The 22595-nt window shown below is 41.3% G+C and overlaps 1 protein-coding gene across 4 annotated transcripts in view; it reads right to left on the reverse strand.

The window, feature by feature from the left end:
- Nucleotides 1-22595, reverse strand: part of CNTNAP5 (contactin associated protein family member 5) — an 865075-nt gene that overhangs the window by 444540 nt on the left and 397940 nt on the right. For all 4 annotated transcript variants that reach the window (XR_014829313.1, XR_014829314.1, XM_021075830.2 and 1 more), the window contains one exon: nucleotides 2957-3160. Coding sequence is in view for 2 of the 4 variants with exons in the window: in XM_021075830.2 (XP_020931489.2) it covers nucleotides 2957-3160 (204 nt within the window). In the remaining 2 variants the exon portion in view is untranslated. The remainder of the gene's footprint in view (nucleotides 1-2956; nucleotides 3161-22595) is intronic.

Raw genomic sequence — 22595 nt, forward strand, 5'->3', positions numbered from 1 at the left:
TAAATCAACTTTAATTTAAAAAATAAAAAAAATATATAGGGCAGATAGAATCTGGAAAGAGAGAATTATCCTTCCTTCTTTGTGTCACAGCTAGGACAGGCCTTCTGTATCTTTTTGTTTGTTTTGTCTTTTTGTCTCTTTTTAGGGCTGCACCCGTGGCATATGGAGTTTTCCAGGCCAGGGGTCTAATCGGAGCTGTAGCTGCCGGCCTTCGCTACAGCCACAGCAATGCCAGATACAAGCCACACCTGTGATCTACACCACATCTCATGGCAACATCAGATCCTTATCCCACTGAGTGAGGCCAGGGATTGAACCCACAACCTCATTGTTCCTAGTTGGATTCGTTTCTGCTGCGCCACAGTGGGAACTCCTTCTGTATCTTACTCTATGCATTTCTTTCCAGAAAGACCAGCACAGCACAGGGTGGTGGACATTCAGATATGGTTTGCTGAATAATGAGTAATAGTAAGAGCTTCCATGTTGGGTACTTCACCGTGTTTATTTACTAACATGGAAACTCATTTTTACTATTTTTAGTTTCCATGTTCATGCTCTGCAAGATAGTTATTAATAAGCCCAGGTTAGATAACGAGTAAACTGGGGTTTGGAGGTTATGAACTTTCCCCATATAGACACCAAGTACATGTCTGCAGTGAAAATAAAATCTCTCTCATGACCACAGCTCTACCTCTCCCTCATGCTGGACTACGAGTGACACTGGTGTACATCACTGGTCGCACACGATGGGAAAGATAATGGCATTTCCCACACTGGAAACCCAGATGGTAGTAATGGGCACATTTAGTGTTACCTGCTTTACTACTGACGAGTAATAATAACTTTAACACCAACCCACAATGCTCCACTTTAACTGTGTGTGTTGGGGGAGGCAGTGCCATGGATTCATTCCATCTATTTTCCTTTCGTGAAAATTGAAAGCCAGTTAACAGACTTACATTTTTTTGCTGAATATTTTTATATGTCCACCCTTCATAGAATTCATTGATAAATTTCTTCCTTGGGTATTTTAACACAACCAATTTTAGGTAGGAGCAAATCCTCTCACTGCCCTCCTCTGGGTGAGAACTCCCTTCTGCAGGAAAATCTACGTATTTTCTGTATATTTAATTTAGTGCATTAGATGTCAGTTGAACATGGCAGACTTGGAATCCAGAGGTTGTTCCGGCTCCTCCTGACAATATTCAGCACAGAGGCTCAGCACATGATTGTAAAAAAAGCCTCAAAATAAAGATCTACTGTGTGTGGCTTTGGAGGAGAGGTTGCAATATTCATTCCTATGTTTTTTTTCCTGATAATTAATAAAATAATTTATTACTGGGAGTTCCCATTGCAGCTCAGTGGTTAACAACCCCAAATAGTATCCATGGGGACATGGGTTCAATCCCTGGCAGTTGCGGTGAACTGTGGTGTAGGTCTCAGATACGGACTGGATCCCACGTTGCTGTGGCTGTGGTAGGCTGGCAGCTACAGCTCCAATTCAATCCCTAACCTGGGAACTTCCATATGCGTGGGTGCAATCTTATTACTAAATAATAATTACTAAATTACCAATTTTATCTGTGGTTTTTCCAGTCTTTCATGCAACTTGAGCTTATAAACTGAATTCCCCTGTGACATTTTTTTATTTGATGGTGAATACTGAATTGATAATTCTCTTCCATAAGTGTAATATCCACCCCCACCCAATACCAACAGACATCAAATTGGAGTCAGAGACTTATGCCTATAAAAAAAAAAAAAAGGTCATTTCTTGGAGTTTCCTGGTGGCCTAATGGTTAAAGGACCCGGCACTGTCACTGCTGTGATGCGGCCAAGAAAAAATAAAAGGAGGTCACTTTCTTTTTCATCAGCCTGACTCTTTGCCTTGGTTTGCTTTTCTAAAGCAAAGCTTTTTGGCTTTGCCTTTGCATCTTTGGGAACTCCGCTCCCTGCCTTCTGTACTCGGCTCATACTCCCTTCAAAAGCACCTTTCACATAAAGGAGGCTGACCCTCACTCTTTCTTCCCCTGGGACAGGACTTTGATGACAAAGAAATGCAGACATGCCCATGGTGAGGCAGGCGTGATGGATGCCATCCCACAGCACGAGGCTGGAGTTCTAAACACACAGGAGGCAGGAGAGCTTTCTGCACTAGTGTAGCAGGTGGTGGCAAATCTATGGTTCCCCCGGCACAGCCTGGACACTTAGAGAAAACAGTGTTTCCCTTAACAAAATGCAGGAATGCCACAAACTTAGATCTTCCATCCATACATATGACCCTTCGTTCCCCCACAAAAACCAAAAACAAAAACAAAAACAAAATTTATAAATACAACAATGATAATAGATTATGCGCAAGCCTCATTACAACATGTGTGTATGTGTCTGTTTAAACTTGCTCAGGTTAAGGTTTGTTACTAAAAAAGTGGAATGTGTAGATACAGCAATGAATCAATAGCAATTAGCTTATAGCTCTCTCTACCTGCCAAAATTCCCTTCTTTCAAAGAATGATATTTATGGCTTAATAATTTAAAAATATGGTATTTTTCTTTCCCAACCTCCATAAGGAAAATACGTCACTTAAACTGTGATCCAGGAACTTCCAACTGTTATGCTAGAATAAGGAACTGTGACCTGCTACAAAAAAGAGACCCCCAGGGGAGGGATAAGTTGGGAACTGGGAATTAATATATGCATACTGCTATACATAAAGTAGATAACCAACAAGGCCCTACCATATAGGAGAGGGAAATCTACTCAATATTCTATAATAAGCTAGATGGGAAAAGAATCTGAAAGAGAATGGGTATGTGTATACGCATAACTGAGTCACTTTGCTGTATACCTGAATCTAACACAATATTGTAAACTAATTCTACTCCAACAAAATTGCTTCTAAAAAATGAGCTCCCATCACCCCATGCGCAGGAAAGGGGCGAAGCCTGACCCTACCCAAGTTGAGGTGCAGGGCAAGCCTGCCCTTTTGGAGCTCCAAGGTGATCTGGTCTCCACGTTGTCCTTCTCCGTGGAACAGGACCCCATCTCCCTGCATGCTCTTGAACTTCAGGGAGATCACATCTTTGAGCGTGCTCATCAGCTTCTGGTTGAACCGGTACAGAAGGGAGCTCCGGCCATCAAAGTCGGCAACATCTGATTCTGCGCACAGAGAAGGGGCAGAGAGAAATCAGTGCACTGCCTCATAGTCACGCTTTCTCCTTCCCATTGTAGTTGTTGTCCAGTTAATAAAAATGTCCCTAATATCTCTAGGGTACCAGCTTGATGGGAAACATATCAACTAGACCCAGTCTCGCTGGACTCAGTGGAATTATTAATTTACAACAACTGTCACACACTCAGTCAAAGTGAACTGATCACTAGCCTAGAAGTAAAACTTCTCATTAGTGACATGTCAGCTTTTGCTGGAGGGGACAGGGTGTGAACACCGCATGTAACTTCGTCAAACTCTACTGTGTCAGATGCCTGGTTGTAATTTCTCATGATTTATCCTCCTTATTAATTTGTTTCTGATAGTTGGAGCCACTTTACCCCACCATCTCAAGCTCAAGGTTAGAGATGAAACAGAGTTTATTATTTCAACTCTGACTGAATGGTACTGTCTTCCTAGACCTGCACTGAGAAGGATTCTGAGATTTCCTTTAGGTTTGATGGAAAGAATATGCAATAAAAGAAGACTTACTATTTAGACAGAAAGGACAAATATACTCCATCCTTATCCTACCCGCCTTATCTTGTGCTGATGATAGGTATCATTTTAGGTTTCATATACAAAAATCTTCATTCATTATTGTGAAAGCAAAAAAGAGAATGACTAGTAATCATGATCTAGAAAAGCTTACATAGTAGATGAGTTTAAACACATCTGAAAGTTATATGCCAAAAAGCTAATGGGGGTTCTACTTTTCTTCTTTCATGGACGCATAATTAACATACAACATCATATTAGTTTCAGGTGTACAACATAATTAGATATTTGCATATATTGTAAAATAATCACCATAAATAATGTAGTTAATGTTTGTCACCATATATAGTTATAGAATTTTTTTTCTTGTGATGAGAACATGTAAGATCTACTCTCTTAGCAACTTTCAAATATGAGGAGTCTCACTTTACCAAATAAGATACACAGATGACAAACAGGTGTCTGAAAGGATGCTCCACATCATGTATCATCAGGGAAATGCAAATTAAAACAGCAGTGAGATACTGGTGACTGATCAGAATGGACAGACTCTGGAGCACTGACACCACCAAATGCTGATGCGAATGTGAAGCAACAGGAACGCTCACACATTGCTAGTGGGAACGCAACACAGTACTGCCACTGTGAAACAAGTTTGGCAGTTTCTTAAAAAACTAAGCATCCCCTTGCCATGCTATCCAGCATCCGAGTGCCTTGGTATTTACTCAAATGGCCTGAAAATGTATGTCCACACCAAGACCTGCACACAGATGTTTATAGAGCTTCATTCATAACTGGCAACTCATAGCAGCAACCAAGATCATCCTTCAGCAGGTGAAGGATAAACAGTGGGACATTAAGACTACATGATCCAGCACTAAAAAGAAATGAGCTATCACACCATGAAAAGAAATAAAGAAAAAAAAAGATTAACTGCATCTCACTTAATGAAAAAAGCCAATCTGAAAAGGTTCTGTATGAGTCCAACTATATGACATTCTAGAAAATGCAAAATTAAGGGACAGTAAAAAGATCAAGGGATGCCAGTGGTTTCGGGGAGGGATCAATGAACTGACAGAGCATAATGAACTTCTAGGGCATTGAAAATATTCTATCATACTATAATGATGGATACATGTTATTATACATGTGGCTAAACTCACAGAATGTACAATATCAAAAGAGAATGAAAGCCAGGTACACCCACTTGACATTCTGAGCACAGAACTCTGAAATAGTGAATGGGCATTGTTTTAATATTAAAAAAAATAGTAAACCATAATATAAACTATGGACTTGGGGTAATTATGATTTGTCAATGTGGGTGCATCAATTGTAACAAATGTACCACTCTGATGAGGGATGCTGATAGTGAGGGAGGGGAACTTGCATTTGTACGGGCAGGGCAGGGAGTATGTGTAAAATCTGTACCTTCTTCTTAATTTTGCTGTGATTCTAATCCCAATAAAATAGCCTTTAAAAATAAGTTAATAGCGACTCTATTTAGGATGTGTTATTATAGGTTATTTTTAATTTTTGAAAATTTTGTCATCATGAAAACTTTTACAAAAAAATTGTATTACTCTTATAAAAGGGAAAAAAAATCTAGGCTATTTAATTATAACTTTAAACAGATTCATTATATACCATGTTCTGTGGGTAGAATGGCAGTGAAAGGGGGTATGGAGGGGGTGAGATTATTATTTGAAATCAAGTACTCAGGAAAATTCAACTTTTTATATTTTTCACCAAGTAATTAAAATCCTCAGCCTGAACATACACAGTGATAAATTAAGTGGGGGTTTTTTACTATTTTTTTTTTTTGACCAATAAGCTCAAAACATCCTTTGGGAGAGCTGAAATTTTGAAATGAAAATAACAAATGAAAGTACTTTTCCTGTAATTAATTTTAAAATACCATTTCAGGAGTTCCCATGGTGCTTCAGTGGTAATGAACCTGACTAGTATCCATAAGGATGCAGATTTGATCCCTGGCGTTGCTCACTGGGTTAAGGATCTGGCCTTGCCATGAGCTATAGTGTAGGTCACAGATGAAGCTCCGATCCCATTTTGCTATGGCTGTGGTGCAGGCCAGCAGCTACAGTTTTGATTCATCCTCTAGCCTGGAAACTTCCATATGCCATGGGTACAGCCCTAAAAAGATTAATTAATTAATTAATTAATTAAAGTAAAATACCATTTCACAATATATTCTGATAGAGTAAAGTGGTTCTAAATAAAAAGTTACTGATGACACAGTGGCCTAGATACAGAGAGTATTTTGTCAAACCTTCAGCTCTCCCCAGGCCACGCATCAATGCTCCTACCTCTATCATCTGGACCAGACTCCCCTAAACCAGAGGAAGTCACAGACAGCAAGCTAGCAACCACAGAGTAATGAGGACCATAATACAGATAAGATTGTGAATTTTAAACTGACTCTATCTGGGCAGCTCTACCTCTCTAAGCCTTGATTTCCTCAACTGTGAAAGAGGGGAATTGTCTCCTTCAGGGAAATCTGCTGTAAGCAATAAATATGCTCATCGTGTAAAGTGATAATACGAGAGTTCCCACTGTGGCGCATGGAAACCAATCTGACTAGGAACCATGAGGTTGCAGGTTCGATCCCTGGCCTCACTCAGTGGGTTAAGGATCCAGCGTTGCCATGAGCTGTGGTCTAGGTCATAGACATGGCTCAGTTCTGGCATTGCTGTGGCTGTGGCATAGGCTGGCAGCTGTAGCTCCAATTAGACCGCTAGCCTGTGAAACTCCATATGCCACGGGTGCGTTCCTAAAAAGACAAAAGACAAAAAAATAAATGAAGTGATAATACATACACAGGGACACCATCATACGTTATTTGTGTTACATCGGTAATAGGTAGTAGGGGTATTAAAAGTGTTTACAGGCTACACAGAGGACCTCGCACTACTCCCCTGTCCACTCTAGTGGCTGACACCCCACTTTCTCACCCAAAATAATGCTATTTCACTTTTTGATTCAATGGTTTACTGTCCAGGGGATGCAAGTTGGCCTCAGCTTCCTGCTCTGCCACATTTCAGCTTCTCGAACTCCATTTGACATTCTCCATGTGCAGGGTCTGCCCCTGTGTCTTGATGCTCTCTTCTGATGCTCCCCCTCTGGGTTAGAAGCCAGATCCTTTGGGGCTTTAGTGCTAAGTAAGGAGACATGGTACATCCCACAGCCAACTGTGATACTCCTGTGCCATGTTGCAAGCTCAAAGAGAAGGGTGAGCCCAGTGCTACGGGAACAGTGTCAAGTTCAAACACTGTGTCTGACTTTGGAAGTGGAGCACATTCTGCCAAGAATAAGCATGGAATTTGAGTTACTACTGATGGGGGGTGGGGGGCAGCAGGGTGCTGGGTCTGGTGGTCTTAGTCTGAAGCACCTAGACTTTTCCTTTCTCCACTCTTCGTGTTATCTGCTCTCTCCAATCCCAGCATTCTCGACGTGCATTTCAATCCCTCAGATCTCTAGCTTATAATATAGTGACCTCATCGATGCTATAAAGCGGCAATGACATAGGTTACTTTTAAGGGAACACAGTTCCACCTTGCACCAGATCATAAGGAAACTGAGCCCATCAACTGGACAGGAAAAAAGAAAATATTGTTGAAGTCTCACAGAGACATGAGATTCCACTCCGGTTTGACTACTTATGAGCTGGGGAACTTGAGGCAACTTTCTTGACTTCTCTGAGCTTCAGTGCTCCTATCTGTGTAATAGACTGTGCTTCAAATCTTCACCACTGCAGCAATTCCTTTGCATTACTGATGGAAAGAGCAACGGGATGATATTGAATGGTGCAAAAAGTGTAGGGAAGTGTCCTCCTGGCAGATGAAGTATGTGATCATCTCAGAAGGTAGTTTTAAGGGCACCAGAAAAATAACTGACACAACTAAATATATCTTCTGCATTCTCTCTCACAGCTTTTCTAAGCCACTTGGACAGATTTCTTCCTTTGGGTTAAGTAATCCCTTCTCTAGGGGAAAAAAAGAAACTCATTAGCATATTTTGCCAGATTTAACGTACTTCACAGCCTTGGGAGGTCCACATTTTTCCCCAGTTGTAACAAGGAGAAGCCCAAGCTTGGAAGATTATGTATCTTGCCCAAAGGCACACATACAGTAATGAGGTGTTTGACACGGAAGCCATACATATTTCCTCATTAGAAAATGGGGGAGTGGAGGGGCTGGGGTGAGGATTATAGGAGATGAACTCCTGGTACACAGGGAGCCTGTATGTGACTGTCCAGTGAGAGTCTGGCATGCCTGAGTGGGCATGAGTATGAGTGGGTGTGTAAGAAAGAAGACTCCAGCTCTTTTCTACTTAATTCTTTTTTTGGATGATGACACTTTACCTTTGAAGATGTTTAAAAAAATAAAAATTTATAAATAGATGATCATCTTGATTATGTAAAATAATGACTCAGGAAAAATAATTAAAAATGAAGATGGAAAAATGGGTTGAGAGCAGAATTATTGTAGATGATGGATGTTCACTAAACTTATTGCGATAATAATTTCATGATGTATTGAAGTCAAATCATTACTCTGTGTGCCTTAAACTTATGTGGTGCTATATGTCAATTATATCTCAAGAAAACTTGAAGGTAAAAAAAAGAGAGAAAAGATGCTCATTTAAAGGAATGGCAAAGGAGCTCCCACTGTGGCTCAGCAGAAACAAATCTGACTATCCATGAGGACTCGGGTTTGATCCCTGGCCTTGCTCGGTGGGTTAAGGATCCAGCATTGCTGTGAGCTGTGGTGTAGGTCGCAAACATGGCTCAGATTTGGGGTTGCTGTGGCTGTGGTGTGGGCCAGAGGTTACAGCTCTGATTCAACCCCTAGCCTGGGAACCTCCATATGCCAAGGGGTGAGGAACTAAAAAGACAAAAAAATAAAAATAAAAAGGAACTATGAGGCTGAGTAGATATTTTCTTTGCCTTACAGGTAGATGTTAATTTCCTTGAGTTTCCTGCCTCTCTGCACGTGTTCCTTTACTCACAGACCAAGCGCCGTCAGAGAAGCAGCTCTCAGCTTCACTGGGCAGATATGCAATGTCCTCCCCACCCTCATTACCTTCACTGGGCTCAAACCCCTACCCTGTCAGTTTGGGAGAATCTCACTTCACCCAGACATTCTCATATTTGGGCTTTCACAGCCCCCTCAACATGGCAATGCCTGTGTTCAGAACCGGGCGACAGCAGTGAACTCAGAAGTGGACCCTGGCCTCAGGGATAAGCTGGAGGCAGCACCACACATGCAGGGTCCCTGGGGAGCAGCTGGAGAGGCCCAAATGAGGGGTTCCCAGCCCTCTCCAGGAGGAGAGGCATCTCCTGAGTCTGAGGGCTGCAGGGAAGTTGGGCAGGTGAACCGTGCAGAAAGGGTGTTGCCAGCAGCAGGAAGGAGCCTCCTATCCCTGAGCGTCAGACCCCAGATCCATAAGGCTTCAGAGTTGCTGGGCCAGTGATTCTAAAAGTGTGCTCCCTGCAGTCTCGATAGCTGTGGTATCCCCAGGGAACTTGTTAGGAAGAAGTACAAGATGTGAGACATCACCACAGACCTACAGAATCAGAAACGCTGGGCTCAGATCCAGCCACCTGTGTGGTCAAGCCCTCTAGGTGATTCTGATGTGCACTGAGGTTCCAGAAAGTCTGTGCTAAAACCTAGGAAGCCAGGGCAGTGGGGAGTCAGGAGGCTGGGGAGAGTCAGGGGTTTTATAACAGAGGAACCTATTAATAAGAAAATAATATGAGTTGTTTTATATTTTGGCTGCATCTATAGTATGTGAATGTTCCCAGGCCAGGGACCAAACCTGTGCTACAGCAGTGGCCCAAGGCACTGCAGAGACAATGGCGGATCCTTAACCTGCTGTGCTACTAGGGAACTCCAAAATAATATGAGTTTTAATGGGACTGTAAGATTAATGGAGAAATAATTGTCAACATATTAAAAGTAGGGAAAGTGTATAGCTAGTTCGGGTTTTTAGAAAGATCTGCCTGGATTTTAGAAAGTTCTTCCATAGTATTTACTTGGTCAGTGAACATTCTGATCCTGGCCACCGAAACCTTTCCTCCTCCGTGGAATTATCCAATTTTGTTGTCTGTTGTCAAGGTGGCAAAGCCGTAGATGGTCTTTTGGGCATTCCTGTTTTTTCTCTTTCCTGTCTAATACAAGGTGACCACTCCTCAGAGGTTTGTTTGTTTGTTTGTTTGTTTGTTTTTAATCTACCCACAGTGCCAGCCAGAACACAGCTGTTACATTTGCTTCCTGGGGTGGACAATTTCTCTTTCTCAAAATCAATTTTTAGAATCTCATTATTATGAACTCAATTCAATTCAATTTATGGTTTGTTACGATGGTAAGACATTGGCAGATTTTGCTACAATATTAAGGTTTGGTCTATTGTGGACCCAAGGATAAGGGCAAGCCCTTCAGCTCTCAAAGCTCTCCTTTTAGGTCAAGATAAATCCAGCATCCACCCCCCCACACCCCCATCCCAGCAGTACTGAGAAATGCCAGTGCTGGGCGGCTTCCCACTGGGCCCATAATTGCTGACCCAGCTGTCATAGCTTGTTGTCTGAGAAAGACAGAGTTCTGGAGGCATATTCTGGCATATTTGATGGATGTTGGTAGCTTGTCAACAAAACAGCTAAAAAAAGGGCTCCACTGAATAAAAGATTCCAGGCTCGAATCCCCAAGTGAGCAGAGAAGGGCTCTTGTGTGGGCCCGTGACATGGAGTCTGTTTTCTATCAAGAAGGAAAGCTGAAGCTCAAAGCTGACAAGAGCAATCATCAATTCACCCTGAGAAAATTAGTGCCACTCAGACTCTGGGGCTGCTCGCAGTAAACAGGATTTTCAATACAATTACAGTGTGAAGCTTATCTCACAATATGTTGTATAAGAAGAGTGATTATTATTCAGACCATATACTTGCACTGAAGGCTCCGGGGCATTGGTTAGCAATCCACAGACCTCAGAGGTTTCCACAGTCAGCTCAAATTTACAAAGATCCTCCACTCAGTCTGTGACTTTTCCAGGCCTTATCAGAAGCTCATGATAACCTCAGATGAACTGTGAAAGCAATGTAAGTTTCCAAAAACTAACTGTGACAATGCCTAAGAATAGCTTTTCTTACAGAATTTCTGACATGTCTGTGCATGAGAGCAGCTGGAAAAATAGCGTAGGTCTTAAGAAGACAATATAAAAAAGTCATAGCCCAGAAAAACACAATCAAAACTCTAAATTCCAATCTTAACTTTAGCAGATAGACTTTTTAGCTCTGACAATTCACATTTGCCTTCTCAACATGTCTAGATTTTTTGGCTATCGGGCACATGTAGACACACCTCTTGAAATGGAAAGAACAAATCTGACTCCATATTGGATCCAACTTTGTTCACTTTAAACGTCGTGTTCTATTGTGTTTGCTACAAATTAATCACTAGAGGGATGTTGCTTATAGCTTAAAATATCCATAATCACCCATCTCTGGGAACCTTACCTCCCACACTTGAGCTTAAGCTAAAATATCTTTGTTTAAGCTCACAGGAAACATCCTGACCAGGCCCATCTATGAAGAGCTGCAGGAAGAAAGAAACTTCCACATTATTTCCAGAGTTGGCCTGGAACCCGGAAATATCTGCAACAACTTACTACCTTTCTATTTTACCTCTGCACCTTCCCCTTTTTTTTTCTATAAAAGAAACTAGCATCCAAACCCAGGAAAGATGACTCTTTGGGACATGACTCCACCATCTCTCCGTCTGCTGGCTTTCTGAATGAAGTCACTGTTTCTTGCACCCAACAACTGGTCTCTTGATTTTTTCAGCCTGATTTTTCCCCCTGTGGTGTGGCAAACATGGACTCAGTAACAGCGTAACAAACTTGCAATTCCATGGGACTCTTTACTAACTACAAAGATTATGCCCCCCCAATGTATTTATTTTAGGAAAATTCCAAAGTAGTAGAAACCCTTCCATTTGTTTTTCTCAAGTGCCTTGGCAGGTATTGGACATATTCTGTACTCTTCAGGGGTCTCTGTGCTGAACTGTGAGATGGAAAGTGATAGCAACACTGGCTGAACCATTCAGGGACTCAAGCACAGTAACACTGACAAGGCAAGTACATTTTTCTGGTGGCCTAGAATGCAACAAAGGGAAGCAAAATTTTAGCTCCTGTGATTTAGCACCCAAACAGGGACTTGAGAGAGCAAAAAGGGGAGTTGATCATGAAACTGAGACAGCAAGCACAGACTAGGACAGGACAGAGCACAGACTAGGACAGGACAGAGCAGGCTGGGACGTGTGGTCACCCCAAGGTGCAGACAGCCTAAGAGAAGGTTTCAGGAGTGATGCTTTGTAAATCCTATTCACAGGCTCATAGGAGAAATGATCAAAGCAAAGGCTGATATTGGGCGGCTAAGCCTTGTGGAAACAGCATAATTAATTCAATTGAAAATGGCTCCTCTGTTTACATGAGTGTCAGTGATCTTCAGCCAGAACACTCTGTAATCAGGAAGAACAAATCTGACTCCATATTAAATGTTTATTTTACTTTAACCTCTGTATTCCTTGGAGTTAACAATGTTGCCTATAGCCTCCCATACACAGGAGAGCCTATTCTCAAAGATACAACATATCCTTTAAGAGTGTAACACTTTCTAATTAATACAGAGATTTTTAAAAGTTGCTGAACAGAAAGTAATAACATGTCTTGTTGGAGTTTCCAGGAACATTGTGACATGGTCTATGTGGACAGCTGTAAGAACTAAGGATTCCCGCTGGACACCAAGAAGTTTGCAACAACCCGCCACACCCTTCCCCTCACCTGGTCTTTAAAAATGCTTTGCTGAAACCCTTTAAGGAGTTTGGATTTTTTGGGGAACATGAGCCCCCATTCTTCTTGTGTCCTTGGAAAAAACTTTTCTCTGCCCCAGACTCTGATGTTTCTATTTGTTTGGCCTCAAGTTGGGTACATGAATTTTCATCCAGTAACAAAATAATCATTCCCTTGAGTTCCCATCATGGCACAGCAGAAACAAATCCAACTAGGGACCATGAGGTTGAGGGTTCAATTCCTGGCCTCGCTCAGTGGGTTAATAATCCGGTGTTGCCATGATCTGTGGTGTAAGTCGCAGATGTGGTTTGAATCCTGCATGGCTGTGCTGTGATGTAGGCCAGCAGCTATAGCTCTGATTAGACCCCTAGCCTGGGAACCTCCATATGCCATGGGTGCGGCCCTAAAAAGGAAAAAAAGAATTTCCCTGAAAATGTGTTCACATAATGAAAGAAATTTAGGTAACAGTGTAAAATTTCAGAAGAGGGCTTCTATCATCCCTACCCCCAACTAGTTGGTATTTTTTCTAAAAAAAGTTTTCTTTAAAGATTTATCATACTTTTATATTTGGAAAAAATAGAACATTCTTTGTTCATGATTCTATCCGGGCACAATCTACAGACTGAATAGCAGGAGGCCAGTGGGGGAATCAAGGTAAATCACTCCAGTGACCATTTCAACACAGTAAACACAAAACAAACTGTAGGAGGCAATACCTTGACATTCATGTGGGAACCTATGGCTGCATTCAGTATTTAATCCAAGTATTTGGTCACTTTTCCTTTAATATCACCATTAGCATATGAGTTATGGGAATCAGAGCCATAGAGTCAGTCAAATCATAGACTGGGCAGAGGGACATTTAATTCATCAGGAAAATTGTTAGCTATGGGTTTTCCCTTCTAAAAACTTGGTTTCTTCAATCTCCATTACATGCATTACATGTCTGCTTTTTTGCTTGTTTTTTTTTGTTTTTTTTTTTTTTTTTCTTTTTTTTTTTGGTGGCATGTGGAAGTTCACAGGTTAGGAGTCAAACGAGCTGCAGCTGCTAGCCTACATATACCACAGCCACAGCAACACTGGATCCAAGCCACATCTGAAACCTACACCACAGCCTGCAGCAATACCAGATCCTTAACCTACCAAGCGAGGGCAGGGATTGAACCTGCATCCTCACGGACACTGTCAGGTTCTTCACCAGCTGAGCATAATGGGAACTCCAATATTTACATGTCTGCTTTTTGAAGCTCCTAAGAATTCTTGCATTCTAAAAGGGCAAGGGTTGTGTTACTAAATTTTCTCTCTCCAAGGCTAAGCAGAGGAGGCTACTGAGTAATGTTTATTGTCTGTTGAAAGAGTTTTAAGATTCTGAATCAATCAGTAAAGCTATTTAAGAGAAGATTAGAACAGTTGACTTAAGGTAGCATATCACAGTGTCTTCTATTTATTGTGGATTTTTTTGGACATATATGTGTGTTTTATCTCTACATAGAAAAGAATGTTCAGTGATTCCTAGATGAACTAAAAAAAAAAAAAAGAAGAAGAGTAGAGAGATTTCATTCTTTTTAACTTATTTTTAGGAAATTTCTGGGATTCACTTTCCTCATCTATAGAATGAAAGGGTTATAATGAATGACCTTGACGTTCTGTCCAGTGATAAAATGCTCTAATTTTCAAAGTAGCATTCAAGGCTCACACTGGCACCGAGCCCCCAGGTCTGACTTCTGCCAGCCCACCCTCCCCCTCCTCCAGCTCTGGTTACAAACTCTGCCTTCCCATATTCCCTGGGATAAGGCCAGATGGGTCTTCCCACGCCAAGGGTGATATTTACAACCCTGTGGTCTCTACCTTGGATGATAAATGACCCTAGATGACGAGACCCGAACAACTAAGAGGGCAGCTGATGCTTGGGTAAAGAGAATATGACTTCAGCTCTGAGACTGATGAATTCTGGATGACACCACTTGGCAATAATTAACCAAGTAGGAAAAAGTCTGTTTTGTGTGGAAAGAGGGTAACTAACTGGAGATAGAAAACGAGGGTTGTAATTTTTAATTAGGGAAGCCTGACAGATCATGATACCTTATCAGAATGCATAATGCTTTTTAAAATAATTAGTGTCCCTTTTTATTTTTATTTTTCTATTTACTTATTCTTTTTAGGGCCGCACCTGCAGCATATGGAGGTTCCCAGGCCAGGGGTCAAAATGGAGCTGTAGCTGCCACCCTATACCACAGTCACAGCAACACAGGATCCAAGCTGTGTCTGCGACCTATACCACAGCTCATGGCAACACTGGATCCTTAACTCACTGAGCAAGGCCGGGGATCGACCCGCGTCCTCATGGATATTAGTCAGGGTTCATTAACCATTGATCCATGAATGGAACTCCTAGTGTCCCATTTTTAAACAAAATTCAAGTAGAAACCACCAGAGAGAAGTGCACATAGCCGGAAGTTTGCAGACAGCCTGATGACGGTGTTGGAATCCTTAGGGTCTCAGTATATGGAAAGGTTCACCTCCTTGGAATGTGGTCCTGAATAAGGAGGTAAAGGTACAATGGGGAAAAGTTTGGTAACCAGTTTAAATATCAGATGAAGGCAGTATTTTATTTTAATTAAAGTATAATCGCTTTACCATGCTGTGCCAATTTCCATTGTACAGCAAAGTGACCCAGCCATGCATATATACACATTCCCTTTCTTATATTTTCTTCCATCATGTTCCATCCCAAGAGACTTGATACAGTTCCCTGTGCTGTACAGCAAGACTTAATTGCTTATCCATTCTAAATTTAACAGTTTGCATCTACCAAACTCCCCATCCATCCCGCTCCCTCCCCCTTCCCCCTTGGCAACCACAAGTCTGTTCTCCATGTCTGTGACTCTGCTTCCATGTCTAAAATATGGCACAAATGAACCTATCTACAAAAGAGCTAACAGTTTTTGAATGCATATCATATGCCAAGCACTACTTCACGTGCTTTGCACATATGAAAACACACTATTATTACCATCCTTTCCATAGAAAAGGAAACTGTGTCCACCGAGGACCCAGGACTGTCCAAGATTACACAACCAGTAGGAGATCAAGCTAGATTTACATCTCTGGTGCGGTGAGTGTTTAACAGTCTCAGAGTGCACTGGCCCTTAAACGTCACTGAAAATCCTTCAGCTTAGTGATCACAGGCATGAAAATGACAATGTTGACAAAGAATGAACTGACTTTCAGATTTAGCCAGAGCAGGTATTTACGAATAGATGCCCCCAGATGATTCTCACACAGAGTTAGGATTGAGAACACAGGTAAAAGATCAAGGAGTATTGGCCCAGGAGTCCCTGGACTGGGCAATGGCTAAACCTTCTCCTTTGACATCTAAATACACAAGCTCAGGACCTGTAGGTTGCCTGCTTTGGGCTCATGAATAAAACAATATTATGAGTATTATAAAACTGAATATGGTGTTTTCCCTTTTAACAAAAGTTTCCCATATCATCTGATCAAATACTTCCAGACATATAGTGGAAAGCCCAAGGAGCAAGGAACAGTATAGATTGTGCCACTTCAGGGAAGCTGTTCATTCAACAATTGAATTGCTTTAATCAATGGGCCTCATTCTGAGCTGAGAACTGGGTAGGTAAATACGTTTGGTCCTTAACCTTGGTAAGCCCAGAAACTGGGAGGTAAAACAGGTAATTCACAATGAAATGCACAATAGCCATTTGTCTATTTATCAATCTATCTAATGTCTATCTCTCTCTCTCTCTGTATAGATATAGATGGATATTCCATAGATAAATCAATAGATAGATAGAGATTTCTATATACTAAATGCTTGTATTTTCCCCAAATTTGTAAATTCATATGTTGGAGCCTAACCCCCAATGAGACAGTATTCAGAGGAAGGGCTTTGGGGAAGTGGCCAGGTTACGAGGGTGGATCCCTCATGAAAATGAGTATCCTTATCAAAGAGACCCCCTGAGCTCTCTTGCCACTTTGACCGGGTGAGGATGTGGTCAGAAGATGATCAGCTGGAAACCAGGAGGTGAGACCTCACTATACGCATCATTTGCTGTGCCCTGATCTTGGACTTTCCAGCCTCCAAAATCATGAGAAATAGATTTCTCTTGTTTATAACCCACTTGGTCTATGGTGGGCTGTTAGAACAGCCCAAACAGGAGTTCCCGTCATGGCGCAGTGGTTAACGAATCTGACTGGGAACCATGAGGTTGCGGGTTCGATCCCTGCCCTTGCTCAGTGGGTTAACAATCCGGCGTTGCCGTGGGCTGTGGTGTAGGTTGCAGACGCGGCTCGGATCCCGCGTTGCTGTGGCTCTGGCATAGGCCAGTGGCTACAGCTCCGATTCGACCCCTAGCCTGGGAACTTCCATATGCCGTGGGAGCGGCCCAAGAAATGGCAAAAAGACCAAAAAAAAAAAAAAAAAGAACAGCCCAAACAGACTAAGATGGTGATCAACGCTTTGAAAGAAAAGAATTGTATGGGGGGGAGGGGTTGTTCATTTTTGGCTGAGCCTTTGGCATGTGGAAGTTCCCAGGCCAAGGACAGATCCTGTGCCACAGCAGTGATAACGCTGGATCCTTAACTGCTAGCCAACCACTGAGCTCTGAATGGTATGTTTTAAGATAGAAAAGTAAGAGTGATCTTATTTAAATTGAGAATCAATGCACAGCTGTCTGAGGAGATGATCATGAACCTGAGACTGATTAAGAGAGGAGCTGAAGAAGCCAGAGAGGAGAGGAACATTCCAGATAAAAGGCCCTGTGATAGGCGAGCACATGGCATGGCAGAGGGCAGGTCAGAGGCCAGCAGAGTCTGAGCCCAGAAAGAGAGGGGGTGCTGCTGGACATAAGGCCAGTGAGGCAGGCAGCAGCCAGATCCTTCCATCGTGTTCTTTCTGCACAGGACTCTGGTTTGTTCCCAAGAGCAGGCAGAAGCCACTGAAAGGTTTTCAGCAGGAAGTGGCTCCCCTCTGTATTTTATGATGATCCTGCTGGCTGTTGCAAAGAAAATGGACTAAAAGAAAAGAGGAATGAAAGTTGGTTGCTGAGTTAAAAATCCAGGTGATAGAAGATGTACCTGAAGTAAGCCTGCGGCTGTGACGAGGAAAAGAAATAGACATATCTGTGATGATTTGGGGATGTAATAGTGATATTGCTGTTGAATTTACCATGGGAAGTAAGGGAAAGGAAAGATTTCAAGAAAGACTGTCCAGTCTGGTTTAGGGAATACACATTTATTGAGATGAGAAAGACACTGAGTGTGGTTGGAGTTGATTAAGAGTTCCCTTCGGAATGTGCTAAACTTGATCTCTTTATGACATAAGCAAATGGTAATATCAATCAGGCAAGTGAATATATATTTTTAGAGTTCAGAAGAAATATTTGGCTCAGGATGCAAACTGTTGAACTTATTTAAAGTCACTTCATCTTTATGAAATTCAGTTTTCTTTTTCTGTTTTTTTTTTTTTTTTTGGTTTTTTTAGGGTCACAGCCATGGCACATGGAGGTTTCCAGGCTAGGGGTCAAATCAGAGCTGTAGCCACCAGCCACACCATAGCTACAGCAATGCTGGATCCGAGCTGCTGTGGTAAGAGCCCTCCCAGAACAAAGGGAAGGCAATGTGGCATAACTAGCATCTGTGTGTGCATGCGTAATTTTGCAGCAGCAAGACACAATCAGTATCCATGGGCAACATCGTGACATAGACCATCCAACCAGAATTTACAGAATGTATATTATCTTATAAGGGAGACAAAGGGAACAAACTATAAAAGAAAAAATAATGGAGGGTATATAAGATAACACCCCACCACATTCAGGGCTCAGCCTTTGGATAAGAACCTGCTGAGCCAGTGCCAGCATGAATAAACACTGCTTCCTGGCAAGAAGCCTCAGTGTCCCACCTCTCTGTATGAGAATCCTTAAACACCATGTCTGTGACCTCCACCACAGCCCACGGCAATGCCAAACCCTTAACCCACTAAGCAAGGCCTGGGATCAAACCCACATCCTTATATCCTCATGGATACTAGTCAGGTTCATTAACCACTAAGCCATGACAGGAACTCCTCCTCAGTTTTCTTTTCTATGTACCTGGGAATATTAATTATTATCTTAAAATATTGTTGCGTGCTTTGGAGTATGTGTTGTATGCTTTGGAGTATGCACCACACTGTGCATCCTAAGTAACAGTCGGGGGAGAGGGATGGTGATGGTGGTATTTCTACCGGCAACTAATTTAATGATGAAATCATTTACAACACTAGAGAAGACACTGGCTCTCTCTCCCAGGAACAGGAGATGATTCTTCTCATTTTCTCATTTCCTTTCATACTCTCTATGAGAGATGCTTTATTTTAGATAATTCTATATCAGCATCTTTATTGAAAGTGTGCATCTTTATATGACCACCTCAACAATGTGCAGGACCCATGTCCTTCACTGACTTGATTCACCAGAATAAAGATGTTTGGCCAAAGGAGTATCAATCTAAAAATTGATCAGAGAGAGAAAATACTCATGGAAAACTTAAAAACCACATACACTCCTTGACACTAGAGATGATACAGGAAGAAAAGTGGTGATGGAGGAGGTAATCAATAATTCCTAAAAGAGGGGAGTTCCCTTCATGGCTAGTGGTTAATGAACCTGATTAGAATTCATGAGGATATGGGTTTGATCCCTGACCTTGCTCAGTGGGTTAAGGATCCGGTGTTGACATGAGCTGTGGTGTAGGTTGCAGACGCAGGTCAGATGCCTAGTTTCTGTGGCTGTGGTGTAGGCTGGCAGCAGTAGCTCTGTTTGATCCGAGTCTGGGAACTTCCATATGCCACAGGTGCAGCCCTAAAAAAAAAAAAAGAAAAGAAAAAAAATTTCCTAGGAGAATATAAGGTAGCAAGGACTAGGTGGCCAATCCTCTACCCATGGAAGATAGAGGACAGCCAGAATGAACGTGAAGGACAGCAGGAACAGGGCATAACTTGTTCATAATATGTACTGATAGAAGTATTAATATTACTTTCTTGGTTTACTAGGGAATTATTTAGCATTGATAACAGGGTGAGACCTTGCATTTCAGTCTTTGCAGAGTGAAGAAAGATACCACACTGACCTTACTCTTAGGCACAGAGAATCTGAAAGTCACAGGACATAAAAAGAATGAAATAATGGCATAAGCAGCAACATGGATGTAACTAGAGATTCTCATACTCAGTGAAGTCAGTCAGAAAGAGAATGACAAATACCATATGATGTCACTTATACATGAAATCTGAAATATGGCACAAATGATCCTATTTACAAAACAGAAACAGACTCACAAACATAGATAACAGACTTGTGGCTTGTCAAGGGGTGGGGGGAGTCTGATGGACTGGGAGTTTGGGGTTAGTAGATGTAAACTATTACATTTAGAATGGATAAGCAATGAGGTCCTACTGTACAGCACAGGGAACTATATCCAGTCTCCTGGAATAGACCATGATAGAAGATAGTATGAGAAAGGGAATATGTGTGTGACTGGGTCACTCTGCTCTGCAGCAGAAATTGGCATATTGTAAATCAACTATAGTCTAATAAGAATTTTTAAAAGAAATTAAAGTGGTAGGAAATTGAGACCATGACAACAGAACTGAAAAGAATAGCAGCCCAACTCTGAGAGGGCCCTTGACTGGTAGAATATGATGAATGTTTCCTCCAAAGGCCACATGTCATGGCAACACAGGAATGTCCTCTATGAATCTACACTCACATCATACACACTGTCACTTAGACTAAGCACCAGCCCTCTGCTCAAGACTGCAACAACACTCAAAGATGAAGGGTGCCAGACATCAGAAGTAACAGAGGCTACAACTCTATTGTCTGCAAAAAGGAGACCACACCAAAAACCTATAAAAATGAAAAGGCAGAGAATTATAACTCAGATAAGGGAGAAAAAAAAAAAACAGAAAAACAGCTAAGTGATCTGGAGATTATCAGCCCATAGGAAAAAAAAAAACTTTAGACTGTTGATGCTGAAGGTGACGTAAGACATTGGAAATAAACCCTAGGCAAAGAGTGATAATTTATAGCAAACATTAAGGAAAGAAATACAAGATATAAAACTTAAGCAAGCAGAGAAGTAAAATAAGTGAAATATATATGTGTAACTGGGTCACCATGATGTACAGTAGGAAAAAAACTATTGGGGAAATAACTATTAAAAAATTAAAAAAAAACACTTAGAAGTAAATTTAATAGATTTGCAGGATCTGAACACTGACAAAAAAATTCATTAGAAGCAACCAACAGTAGATTCCAGGAGGCAGAAGAACAAATAAGCAAGGTAGAGGACAGACTAGTGGAAATCACTGATGCAGAAGAGCAAAGAGAAAAAAGACTGAAAGGAAATGAAGACAGTCTAAGAGAACTCTAGGACAATGTTAAATGCACCACCATCCATATTATAGGGGAGCCAGAAGGAAAAGAGAGAGAAAGAGACAGAAAAAATATTCTAAGAGATAATAGCCAAAAATACCCAAACATGGGAAAGGAACCACCCACTCAAATATTGGAAGGACAATGAGTACCATATAAAATAAACCCAAGGAGGAACACCCTGAGACATGTTAATCAAACTGACCAAAATTAAAGACAATTAGAAAATACTGAAAGCAGCTAGGGAAAAGAAACAAATGACATACAAGGGAACCCCAATAAGGTTATCGGCAGATTTTTCAGTAGAAACTCTGCAGGCCAAAAGGGAGTGGCACAATATATTTAATGTGATGAATGGAAAAAACCTCCAACCAAAATTACTTTGTCCAGCAAGGCTCTCATTCAAATTTGAAGGAGAAATCCAAAGCTTTACAGATAAGCAAAAGCTAAAAGAATTCAACGTCACTAGGTCAGCTTTATGACAAATACTAAAGGAACATCTCTAGGCAGAAAAGAAAAGCCCACATCTAGAAACCAAAAATGCCATAAATGACAAAGCTCACCAGTAAAGGCATATATATATAGTAAAGGTAGGAAATCATCCATACACAAATATACTACCAAAATCATAAATCTTGAGAAAAGGAGGGGAAAAATGCACCACATGGAGATGCACTTGCAATTAAGATACCAACAACCTAAAACAATCATGTATATATACAGATTCCTATATCAAAACATCAGGGAAACTGAAAGCCAAAAATCTACAACTGATTCAAACAAATAAGAAAAATCAACTAAAATACAACACTAAAGATAGTTATCAAACCACAAGAGGAGAGAAGAGAAGAAGGGAAGAAAAAAGAGCAACAAACAAATCCAAAACAGTTAATAAAATGGCAATAAGAACATACATATCAATAATTACATTAAATGTAAATGGACTAAACACCCCAACCAAAAGACATAGACTGGCTGAATGGATACAAAAACAAGATCCTTACATATGCTGTCTTCAAGAGACCCACTTCACATCTAGGGACACATAAAAGTTGAAAGTGAGAGGAGGGAAGAAAATATTCCATGAAAAATGGGAATCAATAGAAAGCTGGAGAGAGTTCCCATCAGGGCACAGCAGAAATGAATCTAACTAGGAAACACGAGGTTGTGGGTTCAATCCCTGGCCTTGCTCAGTGGGTTAAGTATCCGGCATTGTCATGAGCTGTGGTGGTGTATGTCACAAATGCAGCTCAGATCTGGCATTGCTGTGGCTCTGGCATAGGCTGGCAGCAAAAGCTCTGATTAGACCCCTAGCCTGGGGAACTCCATAAGCTGTGGGTGCAGCCCTAAAAGGACAAAAGCCAAAAACAAAAGAAAAAAAAAGAAAGCTGGAGTAGCAATACTCATATCAGACAAAATAGATGTTAAAGAATATTATAAGAGACAAAGAATGACATTACACTATGATTAAATGATCAATCCGAGAAGATAGAACAATTATATATATATATATATATATATATATATATATATACACACACACACACATATATACACACACACACACATATATATACACACACACACA

This window comes from Sus scrofa, chromosome 15 (genome assembly GCF_054392235.1).
Source record: "Sus scrofa isolate SSC_HxYL_T2T_F1_AM1 chromosome 15, Sscrofa_HxYL_maternal_Yorkshire_Landrace_v2.0, whole genome shotgun sequence".
Lineage (NCBI taxonomy): Eukaryota > Metazoa > Chordata > Mammalia > Artiodactyla > Suidae > Sus > Sus scrofa.